This window comes from Odontesthes bonariensis, chromosome 13, assembly GCF_027942865.1.
Source record: "Odontesthes bonariensis isolate fOdoBon6 chromosome 13, fOdoBon6.hap1, whole genome shotgun sequence".
Classification (NCBI taxonomy): Eukaryota; Metazoa; Chordata; class Actinopteri; order Atheriniformes; family Atherinopsidae; genus Odontesthes; species Odontesthes bonariensis.
The window spans coordinates 23,389,248-23,401,738 of record NC_134518.1 but is presented as its reverse complement, the minus strand read 5'-3'; the positions used below and the strand labels follow the sequence as shown (position 1 = coordinate 23,401,738).

The window sequence follows — 12,491 nt, the reverse complement described above, 5'->3', positions numbered from 1 at the left end:
TTTGAGAAAAGTCAATTAAATAGACAATGATTAATGTTTTTGGTTCATGTTTTCATGCACCCCCACCCCAGCTCTGCTAACTTAAGCCTGAGAGGTGCCATGAATGAATAAGGGAACCACCATTTCAACTGACAACTGACAAATGTGAACACGAAAATAGTTGATTGTGTATCACATCAGTAGAACAGACAACATTTGGTTTCTTTAACCTTTTGCTAACTTACATTCTGATTTACGGATAAACTTATACACTTCTCTATTTTACATTTTGATTTGATTATTAATATTAAAAATGAGCTCAATGTGGCTTTGTTTCACACTCCACTTAATGTAATATGTTACAGTAAGTTATATTACATTGCTACTGCACACAGTTGCCATCTGGACAAGAGGGCACATGCGAAATGCACTTATATACTCTTACAGATGACTGGACTATGCTGTCATCTGTAAGCAGGATTTACAGGGCTGATGTGACATTGACACTTTCCTTCCAGCCTGCCCTCTACACTCACCAAATCACATTATCATACACTTGATTCATTCATACATAGTCTATTTATGTATTGACTTAGATGAACAGAGTTGTTGTCTTCGTGCAGAAAGACTCAGACTCAAAATAGCAGCTATGGTGATACGAGTGCATCATGTAGCATCCCGTGTGTCGTCTCTCCTCAAAATGCAGCAATGTGCAGTTCAGAGAAGCAGCTGCACGGTGCACCGTTATAAACAGCAACACCATCCCCCTGAAATCTAATTGCACCATGTCAACATTGTTGTGAATCACTGCCCAGCATTCTACATTTGGATGTGGGAAATGAATGGTACTACCACTCATTCATCTTGCACTCCTGCTTACATTTTTCCTGACTGAGTGGGCAGCGGATAAATTATTTTGTCAATAAAGATGTTGAGCAACACAGGAGGTGAACCTCATTTTGTATGTAACTGATGCATCTCATTATATTTCTTAGTTAACAACATAATCAATTAATCAACTGATCTGCTCAAGCTAAAATATCTATGCAAAAATATTTTTTTAAAAAAACAAAAAAAAACAAAGCTGGCCTAATGTGGAGAGAAGTCAACCCAGCTGTTTATTGCATGCTTTCATATGAAATGCTGTTTGCGTAATTTATAGCTAAAGGATAAAAAAAATAATAAAACCTGTGCCGGAGATGTATAAATGTCCAACTGTATGATATTGTACACAGGTTGAGCTTGCACTAATCATTCTCTCTGTTAATACCGGCCATTAACAGATTTGTCCCTAATGCTTCCAACATCAGTGATGTAAAACAAAATCCAAAGTCCTTGTTCTATACAAAATTCTACTGTATCTGAGGATTACATGAGGTTTCAGTTGAGTAATTTAACTATGAAAAGGATATCTTAAGAACTTTTTTTCTCCTGTTAACTATATATACATTATACATCAACAAGGTAACACTGTCCCAGTGAAGCGACTTTTAAAACAACGCAGAAGGTGTGGCTGCCTTGTATTAGCTTCAAATTTAGTTTATTTCTCCCCATCACTTTGATTTTCATGTCGATTGTAATATCGTCAATGACAATGAAAAAAAACTCTCTTGCAACAAAAAGATTATCAATGCTTATCTGAATATGTGTGAAACAGAGAGAATAATGTAGCTGTATACGTCAGACAGAGATTGAAAGACAGGAAACAATATGTTTTTCAGCAAAACAGCTGTCGTTGTTGAGCAGCTTTAAATAATTTTGTTAAGAGCCAATAAGCAGGTCAAAATTTCACAGTGTGTGATATTTACTTTCGACAATGCAAATAATTCTTATGTTGTTTAGCTGTTTCAAACTTCTGTCATCTAACCCAGCCAATGCTTAGGAAATTTCTCTCATCAAACTTGCTGGTCACTGCAGAGACAGTGAAATTATAACAATAATTATTACCATTGAAATTTCTAGCTCACACAAATATCACACATACATTTCAAGCCTTACGCGTCTGTGTTTACATCTCTATCATTGTCTGTCTGTGTGTATATTACATAGCCTGGAACTGTAAACACAAAGTCTTGCAGTCGATTGAATTATGGAAGGCTATTTGCAGAGATCGGCCCCTCAGGCACCATCCTTTGTTTCTGCTCTAGAGAAACAAAACAGTGCCAAAGAGCAAAACACAAGGAGAGGAAACAGGACAAAATAACAGAATGAAGAGATAAATGAATCAAAAGATAGTGTCACAGACTGAGCCAAAGAGAACAAACCAACATCAGGTAGCACACACAGGTCTGGGGATAGAGTCCAGAGCACTCTAGCTGAAGTGATTGCATCTATTCTTGGGCTCCCAGCAGCTCAGCAGAAATTCACCGATATGACTTGAACTCATACACTGATGTGCTACCTAAATCTATGGTATGCATTTGCTGTTTGGTATGTCCTTGCAAAAGTAAGACTTATATCATGCTCAGTGGTAGTATGCATCAGTGGATTAGTGACTGTAAAATCTGAACCATATAGGGAAAATAGATGGGCAAGCACAGTTCTGACTGAACTATTAGTTCTTTCTGACTGACAAACACTATTTAACACTAAATCCAGTAGCATCCTCAATACATAAAAATCATTAGGTGCAACACAAAGTAGTTGGAATAATGTTACCATGGTAACAAGGCTGATTTACCTTAGATCTCCCAAAACATACAGACTCCCATCAAATACCTCTTATCCAGCAAAGGTAAACGCAGCCATAAAATATCTAACTGCAACTTTGTTCTTTTGATGCATTATTAATAGTACATTAGTGGAGATTGTGTGTTTCTGTGTATCTGTAGTGCCTGTAGTGCCTGTTCCACACACAATTTCCATCCGCATCATGCATCAACATTAATGATGTCTTGTGAACAGCTTACGTAAGAGCTGTAGTCTCCCCTCCTTCCTTTGTAAATTCAGTCACGTCCAACTGGAGCTGCAGACAAACTGAATAATACATTTGTACTTCTCCAGGCAGACCTCTCTTAGCACTCCACTTTTATATCTCTCCTGTTCTCTCTCTTTTCCCACAAGGATAAGTACATGTGCTTGAGTTCTTCAGAGGGTAAACAGGAAGCTATCTGCAGGTTAACTGACATCCAAGCGCAGAAATGCCGCCAAGAAGGAGACATCTTCAGATGCAACAGAAGAAGGACCAAAACACTGCAGTAAACATATCAGTAGTGCTAAGAGAGTTCATCTCTTACCTATCAGGATGTCTGCAAAAGAAGGCAGTTTCTACAATCTTAGCACTATATTGAGAGATAGATGATTGATGTGCCAGTCAAAGAACCTAAGCGCTAGACAAAGCAGGGTACGGTCGCATGCTTGAAACAAAAGAATTTCTTATAATTATAATTTTAGGATACATTTACTTAACCACAAAAAGTTTGGTTGTATGCAGTTTACACTTATTTCTCATGCTGCAGCAAGCACTGAAGCACAACAAGAGGATGAGGGGGGGATTAAATAAATGTTTGGCAGGTAGCGACAGGAGGACAGAAGCAAAGCTGCGGCTACCAAGAGCATGAAACCACAGGCAGAAGCATAAGAGGCATGTAGAGGAAAAGAGGGTGAGGGGTGCTTGCTGACTTGCAGTCTTAAACTGAGCTTATCACTCTTTAGTTGCAAATATGATCCATAATCCTCAACAGGATGATTAAAGACTTGCACTTTTTTCAGGAGGCCCGTTTAAATAGAAGCACCCATTAAAACCACCCAGTCACGGAACACAGTAGGGCAGCAGCTGCCTCCATCTATTACCCCTTTTCTTTTTGCACTTTGTTTTGTTCTATGCATGTGCCTCAGGGTGGCAATGACCGAGTTAATGGTTTGGAGTTGGGAGGGGTGTGCAGGAGCTACAGATGCTATGCTCCTCAACATAAGGGGTATGCAGGCAGACACACATAGACACTCATACAAACACAATGCACTGGACAAGGCCCAGGAGGAGTTGCAACTGACGGGTTCTGTGCAAGCAAGTATCCCCTGAGAATTAAGTTGTATGCTGTGCTTGAACATATCCACTTACACTCTTGTAAATGTTCATGCACAAACACAACCATGTTACAAAGGGGGCAGAAGCACATCAGATGCTCTCTTAAAATGAGACAGGAATGAAAGAAAACAAAGTTTAGAGGGTTAGACAGTCTGTCAAGACAGTATATGATATGAGGAGGGTAGATAAGAGTAGGCAGTGGGAGATGAGGAGCATCAGCAAAACAAAACAACGATGGGGTGCGAACAAACCTTCAGGCTCTGCGTTCTCTTTGAGGACGACTTGCTTCAGCGGGCAGCAGAAGATTTCGTGACACTTAGCACGAAAGGGGGACCCTTTACTCCTTATATCCGCAGAGTGGATGGAGTCCTGCCGTAACATAATGTACTCCTGGGTACCTGGGGCAGCATCATCCTGGACTGCAGCGGTGCCATAACAGAATGAACTGGGGTTAGAAGGCTCACCACACACAGAAACAAAAGAAAACAACAACAGCAAAAACACGGGGCAGAAACACAGGCAAATCAAAAGACACAAAACAATAGCAACAGCAATAACTTTAAATACCAGTACTATAGAACAAAGTCAGAGAAAAGCAGAAGGAGAGAGTAGAGGAGGACGAGTAAGAGAAATAAATGGATAGGCTTAGATCAAGAACACCAAGATCACATATAAACTCAAATTAAAGACAACCAAATAAACAACAGCGGGAGTTCCTATAAATATATTGTTGGTTCACTGAAAAGGAAAATTGTTAAAATAACACCAACAAAGGAAAAATGAAAGAAAACAAGAACAGTTAAATGTTCAGAGTCAGTGTTATGGCAGGCTTTTAGCATTCACTGAACCAGGAGTGGCTGCAGCTTTATAGGGTGACGAAGATAGTGGGGTGAAAATATGATTCAATGGGCAGCCCTCTTATGCATCAGGTTAGCTTCCCTGAAACATAGGTGGCGATGATGGCCCCCCTGTTCATCACATTCCCTCCTTATTCACTATGAGTAGGCAAGCAGATGTGAAGGCATGCACATGCTCCCAGCTCACACTGGGAGACGCAGGTTTACTTTCATGAAGTCATGCGTGCTGTAACGTTAAAGAGAATATCTATTACATCACTGTGCATGTGTCCATAGGAATTTTGGGATCCTGTGAAAATCCCTGTGTCTCTGTTTCCGTCTGTCTGCACTAGACCTATTGCATCTGTCCTCCTCTGGGCGCAGTCCCTGCTCAGCTTCAATCATTGACCTAATTTCTTTCTGTTGATGGATTAGCGACAAACGAATCAGCCAAAATAAATGGTATCTTCTCTCCTTTTTTTTTTCTGACATGACTATTACTTGATGAGAAGCCTTGATTAAAAAACTACAATGCTTAATCCTACTATTATTCATAACACATATGTGCTACAACATTTACATTTTTTATTCTATCTAAAGACACAGGAAAAAAAACAGCAACATGTAAAATACAACAAATATACACATAACTCTTGACTTAACATCCATGGAACGCACTCCTTAAGGTCCTGATATCAACTCTTCTTAGCCTGTATCAAATTACTGAACTGTATGTAAACTACATGCTTCTTCAGAAGTCTGAAACATAAATTTATTCCTGTGCTGCTTCAGTTCTTATTTCCAGATGAACTTGCTAAACAACCAAATATAAGCTAAAACAGTGCATATAAAGACATGCATCCTTTCCCTTTTCACATGGACCGGACATAAATGTCTTCTCCACAAAAATAAAATCAAGAGGCACATGCAGTTTTCTGCGTTAGTCACTCCAACCACACATATCGAAAAGACAGTGCCACATGTACAGTAAAAGTGCTACATGGATTCCACTTGATATTCCTTTTTTATGTTCTTAAAAACACAGCACGCAGCCTGGGAACCAGATGATTCTAAAAGCTCACGTTTCATTGACTCTTGCAGAACACACCTGCCCCCACCTCACTCCTTCCACACTGGCTTATCTGTCTATTGAATGTACTCCACGGAAATATCAGTTTTGGGCAAAATTTTTGGCGCTAAAGATGTTTCGATTCTTCTCCATCAAAGGATACCATCCATTTGATCAAGCTCATATTTAAGTTGCAGCAACAGCTTGAAACGTGTAACTAGTGACATGAAAAAGTAGTGGTAGGAGAACAAGAGGTCCTAAAAGAAATAATGTTGCCCCCCACAGAGCCCCAATCTTGATAACGAAGAGTCAGTTTGGTAATACACAAAGAGATAAGAACAAACAAATATCTTTTTTAAGAAATGTTTTCAACTTGATGCATTTCACATAAAGTTAATTGAAGTAAAAACAAAATACAAACTCTTGCATGACCTTATTTTTCAAAGCATCCCGACTTTACTTTTGTCTAAACCTTTGCACAATACTGTATCTTTATGAATTAATCCTGACTCTGCTGATCAAACAAAGTCTGTAACATGTCCAGCAGCAAAATACAGTAAATTCTACCTTCAAATTTCTTGCAAAACTTTTCACTCGTATATCTTTTTGTATCCATTGTTTTAATATACAGTATTTTGCCATAGTTCGGAACTTCTAGAACTAAGGCTTAATCATTGGTAGTCAGTATGTATTTTCGTGACTGGATGACTTAAAAACTTGTCATAAACAACTTCACGTGAGAGAGATAAAGTGGAAACCATGCTCAGCCGTAAAACTGATGAGCTTTGAAATGGAGACCAACCCCGTTTTACTCCATAAACTATCCTTTAGCAGGGCCAATAAAATTGCTCACAAGTCCTGAAGGCAGATTGAAACCCGTTTACTAACATTCCAGCTAGCAAAGTCTTCACTTTCGTAATTTAGCTCTTGCTTGGAGCAATACTCTCTTGTATGTTTACTGTCGTGTTCGTTTGTCTGAGAGAGGAAATACAAACTCCAAGTCTAGCTCAGATTTATTAAATGGTTTAAGGTTCAAGTTACACAGCAGTCTCTCTGCCAGGCTGTCTGGTCAGAAGAAGAGCACCACTCTTTTGCAAAATAAATTTTTATATTGCCATATGATGTAAAAATTATTTGTCCAAAAGTTGGCGAGAGGCAGTGGTTTTAGACTTGGTTTTCCCTGATTGGTCCTTGGTCCGATATCAACCTTGTACCCCATCTCTGCTCCATTCAGATGTCTTCTCGATGTGTGGGAAAACTCCTCCCTATCTCCTTGTGTCTGGTACCTTTCCACTATAGTCTTTACCCCACCTGTTTTGACTCCCCCTGTAAGCACATAGTAGTTTCTCTCAACACTCAACTCAATCGCTTTCCCGTTTTAACCCTTCAACATCATGGGGTCAATGCTTGTTCCCTTCAAAAAAGGAGTGTATCAACTCTGTATGAGCACAATGCACAAATATGTATAGTAAAAGGTAATATCAAACTCTCAACATTACCCATTAAACACAGAGACACAGACAAACTAACATGCAGCAGACATTCAGTTTTACAGTCCCAGTTCCCTTACTTTTTCTACTACAACATTACAAGTCCTCTTTTAGGCTACTGGATCACCTGCTACACAAGTAACCTACCACACATTAGGGATGTCCCGATCTGATCACGTGATCTGAAATCGGGGTCGATCACGGGTTTCAGACTCAATCGGAATCAGACGTTACATCCCGATCAGGGATCGGATTTATATCTATACATGTATATTTATTCTCATTATATATATATTTTTTTTTTAGCAGAACTATAATATTTATCAAATATCAATTTATTAAATATCAAATGACTCGGACTTGGGGGCAAAAAAAACCTGATCGGGACATCCCTACCACATGCATTATTCTGTGTATGTTCCAGAGGTACAGGCATGCCACAACTCTTGATTAAGTGACATTCAGCTGAGCTTAAATAATTTTCCTCTTCAAAGTCCCTATAACATATTACAAACTACAGAACGAGTGAAGGGCTATTTATAAGCAAAGACATAAAGGCACAGGGAAACACATCCACAGGTTAGGTTTAATGGGTCAAACCACAAACTGTTATAAATGCATTCTGCAGCTTATTTCTTCTCATCTTCCTCACTTCCTTCCACTGTAGAAATATTCCTACCTCAGCTCATGACGGAGGTAGAAAATTGAGCATATGTGTGAAAGACAGTGAAAGCAGATCTTGCAGAATATCAAGAAATAATTACAGCTGAACTTTATTGATGAGTTAGCTAACTGTCAGCTGATCGGAGGTTGTAAAAATGAGTAATAGTGGGGTAAGAGGACAGCAAAGGGGGGGGGGGGGGCAATAATTTTTTACAGCTTTCATCCTTGCCCCAGCCTTGATGAAAATCGTCTATTGGGAAGCATGATGGATTATACAGTAGAGCCTGGCATCTCACTGTCTATGAGACCAGCCACTCAGAGTGAGCTGTCACCCAAGTTCATGATTGTTGGTGATCTATAGTCACCACTGGACCTCCAGCAGGCTCCAATAGATGTCCTTGTCCCCTCGACAGGAATAAATCTCTCAGTAAATAGAAATGAGAACAAATAAGGGGGTGTGGAGGTGTATCTTGCTTCGGTTAGTTGCTTGTCTATTTAAGGCCCTTATAACAAAAGAAATAAGCCTGGTTTAAGGTCTGGTTTAAGGTTTTAGAGCAACAGTATGACAAATGCAATATCTGAGTCAGCAATACTTACTTTATGTAGAATAAAATGTGTAATTACTGGGCTGTGCTTAAGCTAAGGTGGGCAGGCATCATCAGTGACATTCATGCCCACAAATACCTCAGCTCGAATGGGGTTCAAGGACACATGTAATCAACTGCAGCAAAAATGAACAGCACTCCTATATATCCCAGTTTACTCAAGTCATGGTTTATATCCATCGAGAAGGTGGGGCACAGTCATCATGGCTTTACAAATGGCTTACTCATTGAATTAGAATTAGAATTAAGCACAGAAACTGGTCTGTAGCCCGAGGTTTTTGTATCAAAAATAGCCTGGCCTCAATGTGGTTTTACAAGGAGCAGAATCTAGCACATTGTCTACAGGGAAGTCTTCTGTTCAGTGTGGCTCCATCTCAAGAAAAAGTAGTTTTATTTTGGTTGTAAGTCACCTTGCAGGCAGCAGAGAAAGTAAGTCGAGTTGAAGCTGAGGTTTTTATTGAAGTGCAGAATGAGCTTGCATTTTTATTCGCAGTCCTTCATCCATCTTAGCTCATCGTTGCTCACGCTCCCTCTTTTTTCTTTGTTTCCTTCACCTTCTGCTACTTTGTTCTTTAATAACCAAAGACCATATAAGTTGACACTCGGGGCACAATTGGTAGATTAATAAAGCAATGACTATTTTCTTTTCAATGGCTATTAAGATAAATACAATAATGTTCAATTCAGCCTTTGTGGTTTCTATCGATGTATCTTTTTGTGCGTTCAAATGATTTTGCTTTAGATTACAAGGTTTATATATGGTAGCACTGTGTAAATAGCATGTCTGTTGCTCCATTAAAACTTATGTAAGAGGCCTTCATTAATATAAAGAGAGCACGGTCAATGAAAGAGCAGAGAGGAACAGTTTCTACTATCACTGGCAATAACTCAAATGCAACACAATTTAGTTATGGCTTCAGTCTCACTCTCTTGGCTAAAGCAATTAATTTACGCCAACACTCGATATGTAAAGAAGCTATGAATCTGCCTCAGTGGGCAGTTTGCCATTTCATTCAGTTTTTTCATCTAGTTTATATTATATGGAGTGGCTGTGTCTTCATCTCATCTTCCATACAGAAACACAGAAGGGGTTGGGGTTCAACTGGACAACAGAACTGAGATAGGAATTTAAGGTAATATTGAAGTGAACCTGTTGTGAGATTTTATGTTTTTTTTTTCAAAAAGTGGGATATATTCAGCATATGAAGCTAACGTTAAAGACAAATGCAGCTTATAAAAAGTAACAACTGCCCTGACAGTCTCATACAGCAAAATACAAGCTCCATGATCAGATGCTTAGTGTTTGTGACTACATGTGTCTGCGTGGTGTGCAAGTTAGAGATGACCTCCTTATTGCCTCTGACAGTGGTCTCATCTATCTGCTGCTCTTGTTAGATCTCAGTGCATCTTATTACAATAACATCTTATTACAAAGCTTTTAACAGAAGATTGGGATCGAGGGTCCTGCTTTGGACTGGTTTAAATCATATCAATCAGGTCATTTCAGTTTTTACATTTCAGTTTATCATGCATCATCAGTAGATATCGGTGTTACTTTCTGGTTTCCACAGTGGACTTGGACAAATCCTGCTGTTTTTGAAATAATTTGGTATTGAAATAAGAGACTCGACTTGAAGAAACAAAGGCTTGAATGTGTGTTTTATAATACGCAGTTCGTCTCCACTCATAGATTTTAAAAGGATACATTTGCTTTCTTACAGGCATGAGATGATTAGCACTCCACTATAAAATGCTGAACTAAATGCACCAAACACCGGTGAAGTTACCAAAACCCTGACAAAGTAACATTACACAATGTGAAAGAAAGTTTCCAGATTCCTTTCAAGTTTTACAAATGTCATGACGTTTCCATTTTACAGTAAAATGGATTCATTTAGTTCTTCCTCATCAATTTACACGCAACAGTCAAATGGTTTGGGGAATCTTAATTCAAAAGAAGACTGAAACAGTTCTCCTTCTGTAAGGTTCTAGCATCCTGAAAAAGGAAATTAGAATTGTATTCAGAGACACCACTGTTTTGTTAGTACTCTGTTTCAAATTTAAATAATGGAAGCTTCTTTGCTTTCTTTCAGCACAGTAATTACAGCAGAAATGTAATTGCATCCTTCCCCGTGAAAGACATAATCCTATTTCTTCGGTAAATGGACAATTCCCTCAGCCTAAGGCTGAGCGTTGCGTGTGAATAGCACATGTTTTGCTGACTTGCAGCTTCATGTTAAATTCACACAAATGACCTCTCTGCTTTGGCGCTGCAGCTGCCTGTACAGTTGTCTTTAACAGGAATGCCTCTGGTAAAGACCATAGATGTATAGTGTTGTGTGGTCCGGGGTTAATATGAAACTGAAGACATGAAAGCTGCCCAGCTACAACTCGAGTAACATGTAACTGCTCAGATCTACTGAAAATCATTCATCATCAATCATTGTCATAATAGGTAAGATGTATTTTCAATGACCATGACTTGTTGCCTGTACACTTAAACTGTGGTCAAGGGTGTGTTTTAACAGATATGTAGTCAATGTGATGACCAACAAGTGTTTTTACAATGTATTTAACTGAGAGCTGCTTACCACGCGTGTGAAAAAATTGGGACCGAGTCCAAACTCTAAATGCCTCGCAGCTGCAGTGCAGCTCATGCACAGCAGCTCACGTAGCCTGTGTGGACATTCTAATCTGTTAACATGGGAGCCGAAATGAAAAGCTTCACGTCATGCAACTCTCCCAGTGTGAACCCAGGGTTCATTTCAGCAGTTGCATGTCGGTGTCAGCATAAGACTACTTCTGACTTTTACCTAACACACAAGCAGTTTTGTGCTTCTCTATCAAATCCATTTTTTTCAGTTAGATACAGATAGACTACATTTACAGAAGCATCACAAGAACTTCCTCATAAAAGAATGCCACAGAAATTTACTGCTCATGTCATAACAAAGGTTCAGACTATTTCTGTAAACAGTCTATTTCACATAAACCAACAAAAATTTATATGGAAACATTTGTATGCCCTGAATCCATGTTAAGATCTGTCTGAAACATAGCCAAATGTGAAAGACTTGAAAGGGTATTCAAATATTTGTGGGATAACTGAGGACCGGCAAACACAAAAATAATTCAGCAAATCCAAACCTATCTATTACTTTAATGCATAACTTTGAGCAGCTTCATTACTGGATGCGAGCACCATATAATCTCATCACCCTTAAGCCTACACAGGTTTTGACAAGTCTCTTTATTAATTACTTGACTAAAAAAAGAAAATGTTTGATCCAAGCCTCTCTGCCAGGAACACATATGGACTGCAGCGTGTACCTTCCGCCAAACAGATCAGATCCCAGATGGGCATAGAAACCACTCACACTTTAGTTTATTAATGCACAATTTTCAGCATCTCCTGTTGTTAAAGACGAGGAGCAGAGGGACAGTGGGTGGAGAAGAAAAGTGGAGGAGTGAAGGCATGTGCACAGTTTAGAGGAACAGGAGCAAAAGGTGGAGCAGGTAAAAGGTAACTGACCTCAAAAAGCCATTATTGTGATTATAAACTCTGCAGAGATTTGACTCAATGTTGGCATCCAATGCAAACAGTGCAGAATCTCCAAGACTTCCATTAATGATAGATCAGTGTATTATAGAATTATCTTTAATCATTAAACATACTGTTCATAACAAAACTAGGATATTTAAAATCATTAAATCACAAAGAAGCCCATTTGTTTTACTGTTATACTGTTCATCCAGCCATCAGATATGAACAGCAGGAAATGGAGATGCAGTGGAGAGATATGTTGCAACTCATGATTTTAA

The 12,491-nt window shown here is 39.0% G+C and overlaps 1 protein-coding gene across 2 annotated transcripts in view; it reads right to left on the bottom strand.

Moving 5' to 3' along the window:
- fgf13a (fibroblast growth factor 13a) overlaps nt 1–12,491 on the bottom strand; it is a 106,796-nt gene that overhangs the window by 53,187 nt on the left and 41,118 nt on the right. For both annotated transcript variants that reach the window (XM_075481673.1, XM_075481674.1), the window contains exon 3: nt 4,258–4,425. In XM_075481673.1, the coding sequence (XP_075337788.1) occupies nt 4,258–4,425 (168 nt within the window). The remainder of the gene's footprint in view (nt 1–4,257; nt 4,426–12,491) is intronic.